We start from the raw sequence: 22,371 nt of genomic DNA on the forward strand, positions 1-22,371 counted from the left end.
CATCATATAGTTGTCCCATTCTATAGTAATATGCCCATCCTATAGTAATGTGCCCACCTTGTCCCCATCCTATAGTAATGTCCCCATCCAATAGTATTGTGCCCATCCTTGTAATGCTTCCATCCTTTAGTAATGTCCCCAGCCTTTTCCCCATCCTATAATAACGTGCCCACCTTGTTCCTATTCTAAAGTAATTTCCCTATCCTATAGTAATGTGCCCTTACTGGTCCCTATTCTATAGTAATGTGCCCACCATGTCCCCATCCTATAGTAATGTGGCAGCGGCTGAAAGGGGGCAGTGGTGCTATAACTTACCGATCGCTCTCCTCAGCTTCCACAGATGGAATGAAGCTGAGGGGAGCGGTCTCTGGCCCCAGATCCACAGTCATTAGAGAGATCGATCACAAGGCCGGTCTCTCCAATCAGAGCTGGGGGCGGGGGAAACAGAGGTCACTCAGCTCCAGCCAATGATCAGTGCTATAGCTGCACTGATCATGGCTGGATTTCAATGTTTCTGCCATTTTCAATTGTTGAAACATTACAGTGGTTGTGATTGGCTGACGAATGCTGCTCAGCCAATCACAGCCTCTGTAGGTCCGGGGAGGAGACACCACCCCTCCTGAGGTAAGGCAGAGGTCCCCTCCTTCCCGAATCTAATGTATTTGCAAAGCGATCGCAGCCACCGGGGCCGCGATTTCGCCATCTCCCTGTGTGAGATGTAATAATGGAGCCCTGATCTCCTGTTCTAACCTCCTGCATGAGTCAGAGTAGACACATACAAAACAGGAGGAAACGAGTAGAATTGCTTCAAAAATATATGTATTTTTATTTCTTATGTTATTTTTGGTAATGTATATATTTTTTTGTGAATAAAACCCAATAAACCAGAATACATATATATCAGTAAATGCGAAAATTATAAAAATAGGACGGCCAAGAGGAGGGATGTTAAAAAGGGGCTCTACTATATCCTGCCAAGCCAATGATACATGGTATTGGCCAATAACAGAAGAATTCAAGTGTAAGAATAATTCACATGAAAGTTAAACACCAGATCATTTCATTACACCAGAAGGGATTGATTCAGTATAAAGAGACTGACTCAGGATTGTTACATCAGAGAGGGTTATGCATGAAGCTCAAACCGTATACTACAGACACTGCTGACCACATCAGTTAGTCAGGTTGGAAAAAGAAACATAGATGCTGATTAGAGATTTAGTCAGTGTAGCAGTGCGAGTATGTATAAAATGAGAGCTCCTGCACACCTCATTACAAGAATCCCATCACTGGCGCTGTTACATTAAAACACATGAATCAGTAAAGGCAGTCATGCAGGGGTCCCATCCGCATAATACCAAAGTGCTGCAGTGATAGTCACAGGAGTAAGGGCATTAATGTGTAAATTAAACTGTAACATTGATATACCTAAGACATATATCATTGCAGCAAAATAGGCACATGCAAGGAGAGAACCTGCTACATACCGCAATACACTGGTTACACGGAAGAAGAAAGGCAGGCAGGTTAGTCAGGTGAGGAGGGGGTTAAAACCCAGGGATGGACTCCAACGTACGTTTCACAAGGAATATGTACTCATGCTTCGTCAGACTCCCTGAAAAGGGGGGAAAGGGGACAAAGGTGTCTCCCTATTTTGTGACAAAATTAGACTTTGAAGATGGCTGTCTCCACGCAACAGTAAGAATTACTGTCTTGTTTTTTATGTATCCTAAGCACTTCTGCTCTGTTTTCTTACAGGACAGCATGTGCAGCTCCAAGGAGGATCCTTTGCGTATACAAGAAGAGAACCTCTTGGTGTCTGTGTCGGCATTGGCGCCTGGAATTACCCTTTCCAGATTGCTTGTTGGAAGTCTGGACCGGCATTAGCATGTGGTATGTGTGTAAATGGAAAGAACAATCCTGTCTGACTTGTTCAGATCGGTTAGAGTAAAATTGTAAAATACCGTATTTTTCAGTTTATAAGATGAACCGTATTATAAGACGCACCCTAAATATGTAGAGGGGGGGGGGGAGGTAAAAAAAAATATGGCGTCTGTTTTTATAATCCGGTGGTGTTTTATCAGGGAGAGGTGGCAGCAGCGGAGCGGGGGTAAGAGGAGGTAGGGGCGGTACTGGAGTACTGAAATGCTGCCAATGGTACAGAGGGGGGCCCAGATACTCACTCACTGAGGGTGCTGCTCTGTGCGTGGCTGGTGACGCGGACTTTGCTGTGTGCGGGGGCTGGGGACACGGACTTTGCTGTGTGCGGGGGCTGGGGACGCGGGTTCTGCTGTGTGCGGGGGCTGGGGACGCGGGTTCTGCTGTGTGCGGGGGCTGGGGACGCGGGTTCTGCTGTGTGCGGGGGCTGGGGACGCGGGCTCTGCTGTGTGCGGGGGCTGGGGACGCGGGCTCTGCTGTGTGCGGGGGCTGGGGACGCGGGCTCTGCTGTGTGCGGGGGCTGGTGACGCAGATGTTGTCCTTAGTGGGACTAGAACCCAGGACCCCAGCGCTGCAGTGCTAGCCACTGAGCCACCGTGCTGAAGATGGTGGTCTACGTTCGGGTGTCCGTTTGCAGAAACGTATATGTGCACAAAATGGCACAAAACAGAGCACACGCTAACGCAGTGCGCTCCATAGCAGTGACCATTCACTGCTATGGAGCGCACTGCGTGAGCGTGTTTTTTATGTATCCGAAGCACTTCGAACACGCTTTGCAGAGTGGGGGAGGGGCGGTTCGGACGGATGCTCCGACGGGTCCTGTGAGCGGAAGGTAAAATGCAATGTGAAAGGGGCCTTACTCATGCCTCTTTAACCCCTCTTCACCACCTCCCATGTAAACTGCATTTGGATTTTCAGACGCACCCCTCATTTTCCTCCCAAATTTTTTGGAGAAAAAGTGCATCTTATAATCTGAAAAATACGGTACCTCCTTAGAGGAGAAAATTAGGACAGGGTTCAATAATATTTCTGTATGTGGCAGGGTTGATTTGACAGTCCCTTGGTTTTATTGCTGCCTCCTCATTGACCTCACAGCCATCCTGTTCTTAGAGCAATAGGCATTGGAGTGGAACATGACCAGACCTACCATCAGCCTCTTACAATTGGGGAAGCTTTCCCATGGACAGCGCTTTATAATTGCAGGCGGCTGATGGTCGGTCTAGTCACTGCCATTTTAAGTACCAGAGCGCTGTAGTCAGTGTAGTCCTCCTCACAAAGCAGAACCTGTAATACTTATATTCTAACACGTGTTTGGTACATAATGTTGTGACACTTGTTAATGTATAACATGGCCACCTCTTTAAAAAGCACCTGTTAGCACAACCTTTTAATGTAAAGACATGGCTGTAAATAGCAGATAGCAGGTCACTGATGGGGATTTTTTACTTCATTCAATTTAAAGATGTTTTCCACTACTTATTCTTCCTAAGGCTATGTGCGCACTAGAAATGTGAAGTTTCTCAAGAAAATTTCTTGAGAAACTTCTGGGAGTGAAAGATTTCCGGACCTCCGGAAAAAATCCGCACCAAATCCGCATGCGGATTTGCCGCGATTTTCCCGCGGGTGGTTCCCTGCGGATTTTGCAGGCTGTACTTCCGAAATCCGCAGGGTACTTGCGGAAAAGAATTAACATGCTCATTTTTCTCAAGAAATTTTCTCGAGAAATTCTTCTCAAGGAAATTTCTTGAGAAAAATCCGCACAGTGCGCACAGCTATTTTTTTTTCTCATAGAATTTGCTGGGAAATGTCTGCACAAGGATTGCAGACATTTCTCAAGAAATTTCCGCGGCAAATCCGCGGGTAAATCCGCGGGTAAAACGCACTAGTGCGCACAGAGCCTAATAATCATTCTCCTAATATACTTCTATTACCTGCCCTACTCCTGTAACCCTGTCTGTGTGGCTGCCATATTCCTCTGATGTGATCTAGCAAGGCTGCTTCCAATCTGGGGAGCAGAATCGGATGCTCTGAACAGTGCACATCACTGATGGGGGCAGGGCTGCTTCTCAGTCAGTGACAGCTTTCTGATCATGCATGCTCAGATCAGACCTCCCTCTCCTCCTCTGCCTGGATCTGACCATGCTTTGAAGTGCCCTCCCTTCAGCTGATAAGCGCGGCAATCTGCTTCTTGTTAGTAGAAAGTATATCACCGAGCTTGTCAGTAGAAGGCACGGCATTTAAAAGCTTCAGTACGATCGAAGGAGATGAGTGTGAAGCCTGATCTGGTGCAGAGTGACTGAAACTTTGAAGCTAACAAGCCCTGTGATATTTTTTTCTAATAACAAGCAGCACATTGCACTGCTTATAAGCCTTTAAGGCACGGCACTTCAAATCATTGGCAGGATGACAAAATAATTTTGATTTGCTAATTAAATGTATTAGGAATTGACTTATAATGACCTATTCCTTTTTGTTTAGTAGTTTTTTTTCTATTCCCGTGGAACCCCTTCTACTGCAGATTGTTCCGATTTGAGATGTTTTTTTTTTTTTTTTTTTTTTTCCCTTTGTTAAGCAAACATTGAAAATCTGTACAGATTGTCTTCTTAGAACTGGGTTTTCTAAAAGTTATCTTGTCTAATCATTTGAACTTCCTGAAGCGAGGCCATTGGCGGAGTTGCTTCAGCGTGCTCACAGCATGTAGGTGCAGTCACAGAACAGGTTGGACAGAACTCTTATGCATAACCTATACAAAAAAAAGCACAGAACTTAATTATTAATACATGCTAAGAATATATACTGTATTTATCAAAAGACAATATGCAGTAAAAGACAAAAGCGCTAGATCAAAAGCAAAAGAAAACCTTCCAGAAACAGAAATAATACAATTCCGAATTATGCAAATATATAGTAGTCTACTCTGCATTTAGCATGGATACTCACAATTTATATTCTTAAGTCCAAAAAACAACAAAGTATGAAGTCAGAAACCATTACGGTAAAGGAGTATTATCAATTGTATAAGGTATAAACACTGGTACATGTATGCTCATCTAGAAGAAACACCCGATGGTGTCAGATGATGCTATATGTAAGATGCATTGGGGCTTTTCTTTTTGGTAATTATAGAATTCATTGTTACACCACACTAACACGTCTTTAGGGCTCATTCACATTTCCAATTTTTCCACATACGAGAAAAATTGACAGATTTTATTCTGATCAGAGTGTGGTCAGGGTCATCAGGTTTTTGTTTTTTTTTTCATACATGGAGAGTATACATTGTAGACCTGCAATGCATGAAAACCACAAATAGCACTCGTTTGCAAACCGGACATGTGAATGAGCAATGTGTACTTGGCTGTGGGATGCCATTATATGCTTTTAAGAAATGTGTTATCCAAACCAAGCTTTAAGGTACCGCCACACATAACGAGATCGCTGGTGAGATTGCTGCTGAGTCACAGTTTCTGTGATGCAGTAGCGATCCCGTTAGCTATCACGGTATGTGTGACATCTACCAGCGATCAGGCCCCTGCTGTGAGATCGCTAGTCGTTGCAGAATGGTCCAGGCATTTTCTTTAAAGGCGATGTCCTGCTGGGCAGGACACATCGTTGTGTTTGACACTGTGTGACAGGGTCACAGTGAATGCTGAAATCGTTATACAGGTCGCTACTGCGACCTGTATCGTTCCTGCACCGCTAGTAAGATCTGACTGTGTGACATCTCACCTGCGACCTCCCAGCGACTTACCAGCGATCCCCATCAGGTCGCATCGTTTTTGGGATCGCTGGTAAGTCGTTGTGTGTGACTGGGCTTAAGAGTCGCCACTGGTTGTTCTCCTAGGTTTCTACAGTGAAACTTGGTGCATATACCATATTCTGATCATGTATAATGTGTAGAAGAAAGACTTCTATACTGCATAAAGGCTAAACATAGTAGCAAGGCAAATCTTGATAACTGTCATACCTTCTTTCTCTTTGTTGTAGGAAATGCTATGGTATACAAACCATCTCCTTTCACTCCTATCACAGTAGTTTTGCTTGCTGAGATTTTCAGGGAGGCGGGAGCCCCTCCAGGTCTTTTCAGTGTGGTGCAAGGAGGAGCAACCACTGGGGAGTTCCTCTGTAAGCATCCAGATGTGGCTAAAATCTCATTTACTGGCAGTGTCCCTACTGGTTCAAAGGTAACTCCATCAGACTCATTTGCAATAATACAAAATTGTCCTGAAATAAACTATTTTGTACTAGTGTTCTAATTGACCCAATCCAAACCATTCGTACCAGGCACACTCACTCTCCTCCTTCTTTTTGCAACTGGCACTATACTTTTAGGTTGAATTTCTTGCCTGGTTGTTAGTAAAACGGCAACATTTATTGTACTAATGTACTTCCTTAAAAATAGTTTTTTCCCCATGATTGCAACTTATCACTTATGTACAGGATCAGTCTATAGATAGCTGGGGTCAATCAATAGGACCTTCACTAATCATAAGATTGGGGCCCCTTGTGCCCCATTTGAATTAAGCAGCAGTCTCTCATTCGTGCTGGCGGTCCATTCCTTGTCTGCCGGATTGATGGAGATCTTGGACAACTTTATGCACCTGTCTAAGGCACATTTACACTGTACAATGTGCAGTGTTAGGCCGAGGTCCCACTAACGTATGGCATCTGATATGAGCGTAGGATGCAATATGCTAATGACCTCAGCTCAAGCGCTGCTGCGAGTGTAAGCAGAGTGGCATGTAATCTTGTGATCGTATCACAAGTGCAGAGAAGACGGGAAGAGTGATATGCTGCTTGTGTATATCACACTGCACTCGGATGACATGCGAGTGCAGTCCGATGTCTCACACTCACTCATAGACTTGTATGGGTGCATGTTTGTCGAGACTTTCAGACAAACACTGCCTGGTAGCATTCTTTTCTCATGTCGATTTGGCATGAGAAGAAAATAGCAGATGGACACTGCCTGATTGATTAACACTGGAGTGAGTGCAATCCAATGTTTAATCAGATTGTACTCTTCTGTGTTAATCACAGGTGGGAGCGAGACCTCAAACGAGCACTGGGTGACAACGTTTGCCAATTGTTGGCCATTTATTGGCCTTTTTAAGCAGGTAGACCATGCTTCAGAATGAGGACAAAGAACAATTTGGAATAGACTGCCATTTTCTCTGCAACGCAGGTCATTCATTAGTTAATTGTCAGTTTGTTTAGACTGCACAATGTTCTTGAAATGAGAGTTTCGAGGAACACTTGTTAACAGTAATATTGCAGTATAAATCCCTCCTCAAGGGAACCAGTCACCTGATTTATGCTGCCCAAGCAACAAACAAGACTAGTCCGTTGCTGCCCCCGGCCGGCTTTCCTCAACTCTAGGTTGACTGTTTTGTTCCTATGTACACACTTGGGAGAGACCGGTCAATCAACTAGAGCTGAGAAAAGTCAACCAGGGGCAGTGTCGCACTGGTCTCATCTCTGGTTGGTTATGGGCACTGTCTGAATGTAAAAACCGCATTTTCTCTGCAACCCCAGAGTGTTACAGAGGAAATTATACCTGGGGCAATCATGGTTGAGGCGGCATGAATCCGGTGACTGGTTCAGTTTTACCTCCATTCTCCATCTGACCATGTCCTTTTGTTTTCCTTTTAGTCTCCTTTACTGTTCTTTATTCTCACTCCTTTTAGTACTCTGTGTCTTGGTTCCTGTAACCTTTTTTCTTTTTTTTTTTCATACTTCATTTTTTAATTGTTCCATTCTTGTACAATTGTAGGTATGCCAGTTGTTACTCTCAATCTGTTGTCCTTGCCTGTAACACTTCTCATACTGTGCACACCTGAGCAGAACGTCGCTTACAGTGCCAAAAACTGTACAGTTGTAAAGTATCTGGTTAGTGGTTGACATTGTGTTACAGGATTCCTTATGTTGGTTATGCCGCTTTATTTAATAAGAAAAATAAATGGAAAAGCTCTTTAGCATGCTCATTACACTGTTTACGTAAAGTCCAGTAACTAAGGGTTTTTGCATACTGCTGGCTGTATATTGTGGTGTGTGGCTTATAAGTAGTCATTAAACACATCTGTCTACATGGACTGCAGAGCTTACTGTGCACCAATTTGTATTTTCTTATGTACCATGTTTAGTCTCTGTTCGGCTATGTTCACACAGGGAATCTTTATGATGTTTTTGAGTGCATCTTGAGAGTGCATCTCATTTACTGAAGACGCACACTCGTCAAAAACGATTGCGTTTTTACCACATTTTTCCCAATGCGTTTTGTAAGTGAAATCTATTAACTGGAGGGCTTAAAAACGCAAAAATAATTGGCATGCTGCATTTTGAAAAACGCAGCCAACAAAAGATGCCCAGTGTGGACAGCAAAATAGAAATCTCATAGACTTTGCTTGGGAAAGGAAATACACCAAAATGCATGCATCTTTGTGACCTCAAAAACGCAAAAGATGTCCTGTGTGAACTTAGCCTTAGTCAGCGTTAACTGTTCTTCTCTCAGATCATGGAAATGGCTTCCAGAGGTATTAAGCCTGTGACCTTGGAGCTGGGAGGAAAGTCTCCCCTCATTATCTTCTCAGACTGTGACCTAGAAAATGCTGTGAATGGAGCTATGATGGCAAACTTCCTCACACAGGGACAGGTATGATTTGTATTGTGTATAAAAAATGTGCCTAGGCATTCTGTGCTATTGGTAGTGATACACTACCTGAGAAAATGACTTGCAATACAATTGATGGAGGCTTTGGTGCATTACTACATTCCCCCAATTTGCATTCTGGGGACTCTAGCCACTTTTGGTTGACGCCGCTTTCTTGTCAAGCGCTAGAACTGCCTGCAATCTGCCTGTGTATTTGTGTGTGAAATACCACTGCCTGAGCCCGGCACGGTTTTCAGTGTCAGTGCTGGCGCTCACTCACTGTGGTCGGCGTGTTTTACTCCCTGGTTTTTCTCTGCAGTTGCTGTGAGCTACAATGATACACTGGAAGTGTAGTGGACAAGTGGCTTCAGGGAGGAGGGGAGGGTGGGCCAAATAATGTCAGGAGCCACACAAATATAACTTTCTTCCCTCTCCTCGTCACTGAAGTCTCGCGAACTACATTTTTAGGTGTATCCGAGGAGTGAGCGGTGGCCAGGCTGCCAGTGTGTCTGCAGATGTACGCAGGCAGTGCTCACGCTTTGTAAGTGAACGCTGTTAATCACAAGGGGAGGAAGTTCCCAAAATGCAAATCGAGGAGGCGTAATGGTATACAGCGTCCTTGGCCATGCCAAAAGTACATCAAAGCCCCTTCATTTGCATTTGACTTTTAAAAACCATTTTCTCAGACACTGTATTACTAAACTGTACAGTCCCAGTGTGCTTTTTTTTTTTTTTTTTTTTTTTTTTTTTTTTTTTTTTTTTTTTTTTTATAGGGGCTAGGTTCCCAGTATCACTGTAGGACTACCGTAGTTTATAATGTAATGTATATATCAGCTCTAGTCATAAGAAAAACTGTACAACCTCTTGTGGTTTTATGTATTCCAAAACAATTAAACCAAATCTGGTCCTTTAACATTAGGTAGCTTCATAATTTCATAGTTTTTACAGCTGAATGTAGACTAGTCCATCGAGTTCAACCTATAGCCTAACATTTATCCCAAGGAAGGCAAAAACCCCATGGGAGAGACACTAATAACTCCATATTAAAGGAAAAATTCCTTCCCGACTCCACATATGGCAATCGGACTAGTTCTCTGGATTAACGTCCATCACAAAATCTACAGCCCATAACACTGGAGAACAATTTGAAAAAAATTTTCTGTTGAATTAGGTTTTTGAGCTGATTTATACTAAAATTGGCATGTTGATTCCAAAAATGTAGTCAGTTTTTTTGTATCACGTCAAGTTTTTCTTCTCAACTTACCTGCCATAGAAGCACAATTGCACTGATTTCTGTAATAAGACTTATCTGAGTACAATTCGACTCATATAGAGCTACGTGGCAACTTGTAAGAGTAGTCACAACTGAGACCGTGTCTATTTCTTATATATTTCATTTTTTGTTCATATTTGTACTATTTAAAAAAAAACCCACTTTTTAGGTACAGTAGTTTACATATTTTTGAGAAGACAAAAATCCTATAGTTCAAAAACTTGACGTGATAGAGAAAAACTGAGATCATTTCTGGATTCAGCATCCAAAAATGAATTAAGAACAGTTGTCTGACCTAACTCCAAAAAAAATTGCGCTCCCCAGTGTAATCTGTAATATATTTTTCCAAAAAGGCATCCAGGCCCTTCTTGAATTTTAATAGTGAATCAAACATTACAACATTATGTAGCAGAGTTCCACAGTCTAACTGCTCTTACAGTAAAGAATCTGCATTTAGGATTGATTAAACCTTCTTTCCTCTAGACATAATTGGATGCCCCTTGTCCCCAGGGAAGGCCTAGGAGTTAAAAGATCATTAGAGATAGCTCTGTACTGTCCCCTCATATATTTGTACATTGTAATAAGATCGTCCCTAAGACTTCGTTTTTCCAAACTGAATAACCCTTTATAACCTGTCTTGTTACTGCATTCCACCCATTCCTCTAGTAACCTTGGTTGCTCTTCTCTGCACCAGCTCAAGTTCATCTATGTCCTTTTTATATACTGGAGACCAAAATTGTACACAGTATTCTAAGTGTGGTCGCACTAGTGACTTGTAGAGGGAAAAACTATGTTCTTCTCATGAGCAGCCATGCCTCTTTTAACCCCTTAACGACCCATGACGTACTGGGTACGTCATGCATCGTGTGCCGTTAAGCCCCACCCCCTGCCGTGGGCAGACGGCCACGATCCGCGCACATATCTGCTGTTTTCAACAGCTGACGTGTGCCTGCTAGCCGCGGGTAGAATCGCTTCCACCCGCGGCGATTAACCCCTTACATATCGCTGCCAAAATGTGGCAGCGATGTGTATATGCGCGCCGCCATGACAGTCACTTACCCCGCCCCCACCAGAAGTCACGTGACATGATCACGTGACTTTCGGTGGTTGCCATGGTAGCACAGGGTCATCTGATGACGCCTGTAGCTAACATGACTCACTTCCTCTCAATGCCGGAATACAGCTGGCATTGAAAGTAAAGCACCAAATCTGCAGTTCTCAGCTCTGTAGCTGAGATCTGCAGATAGTGCAGAGCGATCGGATTGCTGATCGCTATAGCCCCCTAGGGGGACTAGTAAAATAAAAAAGGTAAAAAAAAAAGTTTTAAAAAAAAATAAAAAAACCTAAAAGTTCAAATCGCCCTCCTTTCCCCCCATTGAAAATTAAAGGGTTAAAAAAAATAAAAAATCTACACATTTGGTATTGCCACGTTCAGAAATCCCAAACTTGGGCCTGGATCTCCCAGTGACTGCACTGAAGCATCTGCATCTGATATGGCGATTGGTCCAGATTCATAAGATAAGCTAAGTACTTGTTATATGTTACATCTGCAGGGAATAGACTGGAGTTATACGTATTGTGTCTGGTGGATGGCCTAAAATGCTATTATTTTTGGGGGACCATCCATTGGTGTGCCTCTCTGGAGTTTGGTATTGAATTACTTTCTTTGCCTTGTGTGGACTAGGTGAAGGCTAGGCGTATTCAGTGCCTTTGATTTGGGCCATTGTAACCCGTGTTTTGGCACCACAATAGGCGTTCAATTACAGGCCTTCATTGAATGTACAGTACAACTGGTATTTGTGTGTGTATGGGGCTCCAGGGGCACATGGTGTCCACTGGGTATGTTCATATTAAGGTGGTGAATTTTTGAAGCTCTATTACTTTAATACCACCTTATATGATACTTCCCTGTAGAGTAACACTCACATCTGTGTTAGACATTGGTACTTTTTGCAATCCCTGTAATTGTTGCAGTGCAGTAGTATTTTTACTAAGCACCCCTGTATTCCCAGACTAGTTGCACTTGATTATGTAGTGCAGGGAAAGGAGGGCGAGCCGACGGTGAGCGGGGGCGCCTTGACGAATTTTAGGGTGCCGACCTCCGCAGGCTAGGCAGGGAAAAGTGAAGGGGCGTTGACCACTCCCCCTCTGCACTGCAGTATTTCCTTCCTATTTTTTTTTTTTATTTTTTTGTGTTGTATACATGTGTGTGTCTTTCATGTTGGGATATTCATTTTAAATTTATTATTAAAGAATTTGAATTTTAAGGGTTTTTCTCACGGTGTACAATATATGATCCCTTAATCATTATCTATAACGGTTTTCTCACGTTCAGAAATACCCAATTTATCAAAATATAAAATCAATTAATCTGATCAGTAAATGGCGTAGCTACAAAAAAAATTCCAAACGCCAAAATTACGTTTTGCGGTCGTCGCAAATTTTGCGCAAAATGCAATAACAGGCGATCAAAACGTAGCATCTGCGCAAAAATTGTACCGTTAAAAACGTCAGGTCGAGACGCAAAAAATAAGCAGTCACTGAGCCTCAGATCCTGAAAAATGAGAACGCTACGGGTTTTGGAAAATGGCGCAAAACGTGCGCCACTTTTTTTTGGACAAGCTTGTGAATTTTTTTAACCCCTTAGACACAAGTAAACCTATACATGTTTGGTGTTTACAAACTTGCACTGACCTGAGGCATCACATAGATATATCAGTTTTACCATATAGTGAACACGGTGAATAAAATATCCCAAAAACTATTGTACAATCACACTTTTCTTCGGCGCTCCATTGGGAGACCCAGACGATTGGGTGTATAGCACTGCCCTCCGGAGGCCACACAAAGCATTACACTAAAAAGTGTAAGGCCCCTCCCCTTCTGGCTATACACCCCCAGTGGGATCACTGGCTCACCAGTTTTCTGCTTTGTGCGAAGGAGGTCAGACATCCACGCATAGCTCCACTGTTTAGTCAGCAGTAGCTGCTGACTATATCGGATGGAAGAAAAGAGAGCCCATATAGGGCCCCCAGCATGCTCCCTTCTCACCCCACTTGCGGTTTGTAAGGTTGAGGTACCCATTGCGGGTACGGAGGCGGGAGCCCACATGCTGTTTTCCTTCCCCATCCCCCGAAGGGGCTCTGAGGAAGTGGGATCTTACCGGCCTCCAAGCCCTGAGGCCGGGCTCCGTCCACAGACCCATTGAACCTGCTGGATAAGGAGCCGGGGGTACCGTTCAGGGACAAGGCCCTGCAACATTCAGGTACTCTGTGTCCCCCTATGGACTGGCCGCGCACACTCCAGACTTGCTGGGTGTGCTAGTGCGCCGGGGACAGTAGCGCTGCGCGCTGGGGTTTGAGTCACTGCAGCTTAGCTGAGTGACTTTATGTGTTGGGAACTACCGCGCCGGCCGCTCCGGGAGCGGCGGCGCGGCTGGGACTTGTAGTGCGCCGGGGACTTAGCGCCGACCGTGCTTTTACGACGGCGGCGCTTATAAATCTAGTCCCCGGCTTTTGCGGCCTAGCTCCGCTTCGTTCCCGCCCCCTCCCTGTCAATCAGGGAAGGGGACAGGCGATGTGCAATCGTCAACGCCGAGGGCTGGAGCCTTATTTACATGCTCCAGCCCTCTCACTGAGCACAGTGGGACGCAGGTTTCCCGCTTTTTGTCTGAGCACACCCAGGGCCCGCCCCCCCTCCACAGAGACGCCTGCATGCAGTCTGGCTGGGGAACGTACACAGGCTCTGGGAGACCCAGACAAGGGATTTCTGGCGACCACACACCCGCGTTAAGCGGGCGGTAAGCAGCACATTCGTGCTGGCCCCACTAGTGCCACAGTGTTATTTAGTGTACTTTTTCCTGTACCAGATATATCGATATATATTGCACTGTAAAGTTGCTTCTTGGCTGTATACCCCTATTGCTCTGAGGAGACGACAACATGTCATCTGCAAAACGCAAGGGTGCCAAGACACGGGCTGTGAACGCTGCTTGTGCCGCTTGTGGGGCTAATCTACCGGCAGGTTATAATGACCCCCATTGTGTGCAATGTTCGGTCCCGGTGCCACTTCGTCAGCCGGAGCCTATGGTGGTAGTGGCCCAGGCAGAGTCGCCGGTGAACCCTGTCCCGGTGACGGGGACAGAGTTTGCTGTTTTTGCTGACAGGATGTCTGTCACTATGACAAAAATCCTAGAGACCTTGCAGGCCAGGCCAGTTACTCAGTCCATGGACACTGCTGCGTCAATGTTCCCCGGTACCCCTCAGTTGGAGTTAATCAGTGCTTCAAGGGGGTCCCAGGCATCCCAGCCTGACGGCTCTGATTCAGATGACAGTCCCAGGCAGCCTAAGCGTGCTCGCTGGGAGAGACCCCCCACGTCATCACGCGGATCAGGGTCTCAGCGAGAAGAGTCTCTACATGATGAGACAGAGGAGGGTGATCAGGAGTCTAATCCTGACACCGCTCTCAATCTGGATACTCCTGATGGTGACGCCATGGTAAATGACCTTATAGCGGCCATCAATAGTCTATTGGAAATTTCTCCCCCTGCCCCTTCTGCAGAGGAGGCAGCTGCACAGCAGGAGAAGTTCCATTTCAGGTATCCCAAGCCTAAACTGAGTACTTTTCTGGACCACGCTGACTTCAGAGAATCAGTCCAGAAACACCATGCTTACCCAGACAAGCGTTTCTCCAAACGTCTTAAGGATACACGTTATCCCTTTCCCCCTGACGTGGTCAAACGCTGGACCCAGTGTCCAAAGGTGGACCCCCCAATCTCCAGGCTGGCAGCTAGATCCATAGTTGCAGTGGAAGATGGGGCTTCACTTAAAGATGCCAATGACAGACAGATGGACCTTTGGTTAAAGTCTGTCTATGAAGCTATTGGCGCGTCGTTTGCTCCAGCATTCGCGGCCGTGTGGGCACTCCAAGCTATTTCAGCTGGTCTGGCACAGGTGGACTCTATCATATGTCCAGCAGTGCCGCGAGTAGCGTTCCTAACCTCGCAAATGTCTGCGTTTGCGACTTACGCTATCAACGCTGTCCTGGACTCTACAAGCCGTACCTCAATTGCGTCTGCCAACTCTGTTGTCTTGCGCAGAGCCTTGTGGTTAAAGGAATGGAAAGCGGATTCTGCTTCCAAAAAATGTTTAACCAGCTTACCGCTATCTGTAGATAGACTGTTTGGTGAACAATTGGCTGAAATCATTAAGCAATCCAAGGGTAAGGACTCCTCCTTACCCCAGCCCAGATCAAGCAAACCTCAACAGAGGAAGTGGCAGTCGAGGTTTCGGTCCTTTCGAGGCTCCAGCAAGACCCAATTCTCCTCGTCCAAAGGGACTCAGAAGGAGCAAAGGAGCTCAGATTCCTGGCGGGCTCAGTCACGCCCCAAGAAAGCAACCGGAGGAACCGCTTCCAAGGCGGCTGCCTCATGACTTTCGGCCTCATCCCTCCGCATCCTCGGTCGGTGGCAGGCTCTCCCGCTTTTGCGACATTTGGCTGCCACAGGTCAAAGACCGGTGGGTAGCAGACATTTTGTCTCACGGGTACAGGATAGAATTCAGTTCTCGTCCTCCGCCTCGGTTCTTCAGAACCTCCCCACATCCCGACCGAGCAGATGCCCTTCTGCAGGCGGTGTGCTCACTAAAAGCAGAAGGAGTGGTGATCCCTGTTCCTCTGCAGGAACAAGGGCAAGGTTTTTACTCCAATCTTTTCGTGGTTCCAAAAAAGGACGGCTCGTTCCGTCCTGTTCTGGACCTAAAGCTGCTCAACAAGCATGTGAACGCCAGGCGGTTCCGGATGGAATCCCTCCGATCCGTCATTGCCTCAATGTCTCAAGGAGATTTCCTTGCATCAATAGACATCAAAGATGCTTATCTCCACGTGCCGATTGCTACAGAGCACCAACGTTTTCTACGTTTCGTGATAGGAGACGACCATCTCCAGTTCGTAGCTCTGCCATTTGGTCTGGCGACAGCACCACGGGTTTTCACCAAGGTCATGGCGGCAGTGGTAGCAGTCTTGCATTCTCAGGGACACTCGGTGATCCCTTACTTGGACGATCTACTTGTCAAAGCACCCTCTCAAGAGGCATGCCAACACAGCCTGAATGTTGCGCTGGAGACTCTCCAGACTTTCGGGTGGATCATCAACTTTTCAAAGTCAAACCTGGCACCGACTCAATCACTAACGTATCTTGGCATGGAGTTTCATACTCTCTCAGCGATAGTGAAGCTTCCGCTGGACAAGCAGCGGTCTCTACAGACAGGGGTGCAGTCTCTCCTTCAGGGTCAGTCGCACCCCTTAAGGCGCCTCATGCACTTCCTAGGGAAGATGGTGGCAGCAATGGAGGCAGTCCCGTTCGCGCAGTTTCATCTGCGCCCACTTCAATGGGACATTCTCCGCCAATGGGACGGGAAGACGACTTCCCTAGACAGGAAGGTCTCCCTTTCTCAGACGGCCAAGGACTCTCTGCAATGGTGGCTTCTCCCCACCTCATTATCACAGGGAAGATCGTTCCTGCCCCCATCCTGGGCAGTGGTCACGACAGACGCGAGTCTGTCAGGGTGGGGAGCAGTTTTTCTCCACCACAGGGCTCAAGGGACGTGGACTCAGCAGGAGTCCACACTTCAGATCAATGTTCTGGAAATCAGGGCAGTGTATCTTGCCCTATTGGCCTTCCAGCAGTGGCTGGAAGGAAAGCAAATCCGAATTCAGTCGGACAACTCCACAGCGGTGGCATACATCAACCACCAAGGAGGGACACGCAGTCGGCAAGCCTTCCAGGAAGTCCGGCGGATTCTGATGTGGGTGGAGGAAAGAGCATCCACCATATCAGCAGTTCACATCCCGGGCGTAGAAAACTGGGAAGCAGACTTCCTCAGTCGCCAGGGCATGGACGCAGGGGAATGGTCCCTTCACCCGGACGTGTTTCAGGAAATCTGCCGCCGCTGGTGGGTGCCGGACGTCGACCTAATGGCGTCTCGGCACAACAACAAGGTCCCGACCTTCATAGCGCGGTCTCGCGATCAAAGAGCTCTGGCGGCAGACGCCTTAGTGCAAGATTGGTCGCAGTTCCGGCTCCCTTATGTGTTTCCACCTCTGGCACTCCTGCCCAGAGTGTTACGCAAGATCAGATCCGATTGCGGCCGCGTCATACTCGTCGCCCCAGACTGGCCGAGGAGGTCGTGGTACCCGGATCTGTGGCATCTCACGGTAGGCCAACCGTGGGCACTACCAGACCGTCCAGACTTACTGTCCCAAGGGCCGTTTTTCCATCGGAATTCTGCGGCCCTGAACCTGACTGTGTGGCCATTGAGTCCTGGATCCTAGCGTCTTCAGGATTACCCCAAGGGGTCGTGGCCACCATGAGACAGGCTAGGAAGTCCACTTCTGCTAAGATCTACCACAGAACGTGGAAGATTTTCTTATCCTGGTGCTCTGCAGAAGGAGTATCCCCCTGGCCATTCGCGTTACCTGTCTTTCTTTCCTTCCTGCAATCTGGGTTGGAAAAGGGCTTGTCGCTCGGCTCCCTTAAAGGGCAAGTTTCAGCACTATCCGTGTTTTTTCAGAAGCGTCTAGCGCGACTTTCTAAGGTGCGCACGTTCTTGCAGGGGGTGTGTCATATCGTACCTCCGTACAGGCGGCCGTTAGATCCGTGGGATCTAAACAAGGTCCTTGTTGCTCTCCAGAAGCCGCCTTTCGAGCCCCTGAGGGATGTGTCACTTTCTCGACTCTCACAGAAAGTGGTTTTTCTGGTAGCGGTCACGTCTCTTCGGAGAGTGTCTGAACTAGCAGCGCTGTCATGCAAAGCTCCTTTCCTGGTGTTCCACCAGGACAAGGTGGTGCTTCGCCCCATTCAGGAGTTTCTCCCTAAGGTGGTATCCTCTTTTCACCTTAATCAGGATATCTCCTTGCCTTCCTTTTATCCGCATGCAGTTCATCGGTATGAAAAGGATCTACATTTGTTGGATCTGGTGAGAGCACTCAGAATCTACATTTCCCGCACGGCGCCCCTGCGCCGCTCGGATGCACTCTTTGTCCTTGTCGCTGGTAAGCGCAAAGGGTCGCAGGCTTCCAAGGCCACCCTGGCTCGATGGATCAAAGAACCAATTCTTGAAGCCTACCGTTCTGCTGGGCTTCCGGTTCCATCAGGGCTGAAGGCCCATTCTACCAGAGCCGTGGGTGCGTCCTGGGCATTACGACACCAGGCTACGGCTCAACAGGTGTGCCAGGCAGCTACCTGGTCGAGTCTGCACACTTTCACCAAACATTATCAGGTGCATACCTATGCTTTGGCGGACGCCAGCCTAGGTAGAAGAGTCCTGCAGGCGGCAGTTGCCTCCCCGTAGGGGAGGGCTGTCTTTGCGGCTCTAACATGAGGTATTTCTTTACCCACCCAGGGACAGCTTTTGGACGTCCCAATCGTCTGGGTCTCCCAATGGAGCGCCGAAGAAGAAGGGAATTTTGTTACTTACCGTAAATTCCTTTTCTTCTAGCTCCTATTGGGAGACCCAGCACCCGCCCTGTTGTCCTTCGGGATTTTTGGTTGTTTTTCGGGTACACATGTTGTTCATGTTGAACGGTTTTCAGTTCTCCGACGTTACTTCGGAGTGAATTTGTTTAAACCAGTTATTGGCTTTCCTCCTTCTTGCTTTTGCACTAAAACTGGTGAGCCAGTGATCCCACTGGGGGTGTATAGCCAGAAGGGGAGGGGCCTTACACTTTTTAGTGTAATGCTTTGTGTGGCCTCCGGAGGGCAGTGCTATACACCCAATCGTCTGGGTCTCCCAATAGGAGCTAGAAGAAAAGGAATTTACGGTAAGTAACAAAATTCCCTTCTTTTTGCAATTTTTCCGCACTTGGGCACTTTTTGCCGTTTTCCAGTACACTATATGGTAAAACCTATGGTTTCATTTAAAAGTACAACTCGTCCCGCAAAAAACAAGCCCTTACATGGCAAGATTGACGGAAGAAGGGGAGCAAAAAACAAAAACGCAAAAACGGAAAGTGCCCGGGGGCTGAAGGGGTTAATGCATACTATTATTGTGTTAGCCTTGGCAGCAGCTGCCTGACACTGGTCACTAAAGTTGTCATCCACCCATACATCCAAGTATTTTTCAGGGCCCGTTTTACTCAGTATATTACTGTTAGTACATAATTATACATATTATTTCCTCTCCACAGCTGCCTGACCTAACGTTTATCTACATTGAACTTCAATTTCCAGTTTTCAGGCCAAGACTCCAGCTTATATAAAATCTTCTGTAATATTAAATTATCCTCCTCTGTGTTAATGCTGCGTGGTTTAGTATTCTCTGCAAATATTGTAATTCCAATATGTGTCTCCTCTACAAGGTCATTAAGAAATGTTAAAAAGCAGAGGGCCCAATTCTGAAACATGTGGTACCCAACTATCTGCGATCCAGTCTGAGTGTGTTCCATTAATAACCACCCTTAGTTTCCCATCACTGAGCTAGTTGTTAACCCATTTACACATTTTCCCCTAGTCCCATTGTAACAACCTTTTATGTGGCACCATATGAAACAACTTAGAAAACTCCATATAGACAACATCCACGGAATTTCCCTGGTGCAGTCTGGAAGTTACACTATTAACAAAAAGTTATGGATATTTGGCTTTCTTGTGAAATATCAGGATGATCCTGAAAAGCCCTCTAACCTTTTTAGGTGACCTTAATGTGATCTTCTCTAAACTCTTGAATGTACGAGTCCAACTGTTTAGTGTTTCACTAGTTTTTGCACAACTTTCTGATCTCTAACAAGGAGCTTAAAGGGAATCTGTCACCAGGTTTTAAACACCTAATCTAAGAGCAGCATAATGTAGGGGCAGAAATCTGGAGTCCAGTGATGTCACTTACTGAGCTGCGTAATGTAGTTTTGATAATATCCTGCTGATTAAACAGTGATTTTATCATTAGAGGACTACTTGGCCTGCTGCCAGGTAGCCCAGCATATTATGGTGCTCTGTATAAGTTACTATATCTGCAGAAACATTGATTTTATCAAAATGCACAGCAAACAGCTCAGTAAGTGACACCGCTGGAGTCAGGACCTCTCTACATTATGCTGCTCTCATATGGGGGAGCAAAAACCTGGTAACAGATTCCCTTTTAATGTTAAAATTTACAACAGGTGTTTGATCTATGAATCGCCCAATACATTTCGGGGTTCAATTAGAATAGGTATTTAAACAATCCTCATCATGCTGTTCACATTTTGACATCTTGAGAAAAGACAACCCCTAACAATTGATCAACAATACGTTGCCATTGCGAGGTTTCAAGCAGGATGTTCTCAGACAGAAGTAGCCCAAGAGATCAGTGTCAGAGTGTCATCAGCAGGTTGCTACAGAGCGACTGGAAGAGTCACAGAAAGGCTAGAAGTGGACATCCCTTGGCCACATCCCACACTGATGACCGCTTCATTGTGAACAATGCATTTTAGAAGCGGGTGCTGAATGCTACACAACTCCAGGCACATTTAAGGGACGCTGGACGAGAGACCAGTGGCCCTCAGGGCTGTTGACTGATAAAAGTCGATTCACGCTGAGGAGAAATGATAGTCGCCAACGATGTTGGAGATGTCCAAGAAGAGTGCTGTCCATCAGCCACTGTTATCACCAGACGAGCCTTTGGAGGTGGTGATGGTGTTACAGTGTGGGCAGATGTGTCTAGTCAATACAGAACTGTCCTACAGTGATCAATCATGGGTGGGTCCGCAGCACAACATCCATGGGACTTTAGAAGTAAAGATAAAAACTCCAAATTTATTCATAAGTATAAAAAGGTAGTAATAATAATCTTTATTTCTATAGCGCCAACATATTCCGCAGCGCTTTACAATTCAGGAGGATAATATACACGCAAGTAACAGTTACAGAAAATACAAGGTAAAAGAAAAGGTAAAACTTAATTCCTCCGATCAACGCGTTTCAGACGCGATAGTCCTTAGTCCTGATCGTCAGAAAACATAACATAGAAGACTTTAAATAGTACAGAAAAAATCTAAAACGGAAATGACGACATTAATTATGCAAATGAGAAAGGAAAAAATATGTATATAAGATCACTAATTAGTTGTGTATAAACATTTACATTGCCATTGATTAATTGTACAGTTTATAACAAGTGCAAAAAACTAATTTTAATAAAAATGCAATAAATCAGACCTTTTTGTTCAATCCAGAAGGAAAGGAAGTATTCATTAAAGCTTCCTGGTAATGGAGCGAACGTATCCTATCTCCTCCTCTATTATTGCAATAAACTTTCTTAAGGGCATGCACCTCCAAATGGTTAATAATTCCCTGATGAACAGATCTAATATGTTGGGAAACACTTGACGGGGTGACAGTGGATGTACGTTTGGCATCATACAGATGTTCTGCCATTCTGGTGCGTAACGCTTGACTCGTACATCCAACATATTGGAGCTGGCATGTTTTACAGGTAATAACATAACATAAATAATGCAATCATCAACACAGTTCAAAAATGTATCATTATATGTTATATTGGTGGCAGTAGCCAGAACTGATTTTCATTTGAACTAAATGGACAAAGTCCACAGGACTTTTTTTCCTCATTTGCATAATGAATATCGTCATTTCAGTTTTAGATTCTTTTTGTACTATTTCAACTCTTCTATGTTATGTTTTCTGACTATCATGACTAAGGACGATTGCGTCTGAAATGCGTTGATCGGAGGAATTAAGTTTTACCTTTTTATACTTATGGAATAAATTTGGAGTTTTTATCTTTACTTCTAAAGTCCCATTGATGTTTTGTGCTGCGGACCCACCTATGATTGATCACTCGCAGCCTTCCTAGTCCTGCGAGCGCCGTCCGGATTTTCCTCCTGGGATTCAATCCTATAGCGGTGAGCTGAAATACACTTTTTTCCTTTAGAACTGCCGTACACTATGTGAATAGTACAGTGACAGTTCCTACTACTGGAATAAAATCATTAATCCAGTCATTGTGTATCTGCATGAACAACACAGGCCTAATTTCATTTTCATGGATAATTGTCCAGGTTATCGAGGTGACATCATTAGGGAATGGCTGCTGGAGACTGAGGTACCTCAAATGGATCAACCTGCACTTTCTCCAGACATGAATCCCATAGAAAACCTATGGGATCAGCTGAGTTGTTGTGTACAGGCTCATAGCTCTGTGCCCCAGAGCCTCAATGACCTGAGGGCTGCCCATCAAGAGTGGGAGGCCATGCCTCCACAGACAACAACTCACCTTCTGACCAGCAATCAAGCTGTAATTGATGCTCAAGGCCACATGACAAGTTATTGAGCCATTTGACATATTTGGGGTATACCCACCACTGTTGGCTTTTGTCTCAATAAATTGTTTGAGATGAGGAGATCTCCATTGCTACTTCTACCTAAATGCTCGACTATCCTGATAAATTATCAGTGTAGAATGAACTCTTTATTTTACATAAATTTCACCAGAAAGTCAAATATCTATTAACTTTTTGT

The 22,371-nt window shown here is 45.6% G+C and overlaps 1 protein-coding gene across 1 annotated transcript in view; it reads left to right on the forward strand.

Annotated features, from left to right (window-relative positions):
- The window catches only part of ALDH9A1 (aldehyde dehydrogenase 9 family member A1), an 80,094-nt gene that overhangs the window by 35,194 nt on the left and 22,529 nt on the right, over window positions 1–22,371 (forward strand). Inside the window, exons 3-5 of the mRNA XM_075321977.1 lie at window positions 1,759–1,893; window positions 5,926–6,122; window positions 8,450–8,590. Coding sequence (XP_075178092.1) covers window positions 1,759–1,893; window positions 5,926–6,122; window positions 8,450–8,590 — 473 coding nt within the window. The remainder of the gene's footprint in view (window positions 1–1,758; window positions 1,894–5,925; window positions 6,123–8,449; window positions 8,591–22,371) is intronic.

Source organism: Anomaloglossus baeobatrachus, chromosome 8 (assembly GCF_048569485.1).
Source record: "Anomaloglossus baeobatrachus isolate aAnoBae1 chromosome 8, aAnoBae1.hap1, whole genome shotgun sequence".
Lineage (NCBI taxonomy): Eukaryota > Metazoa > Chordata > Amphibia > Anura > Aromobatidae > Anomaloglossus > Anomaloglossus baeobatrachus.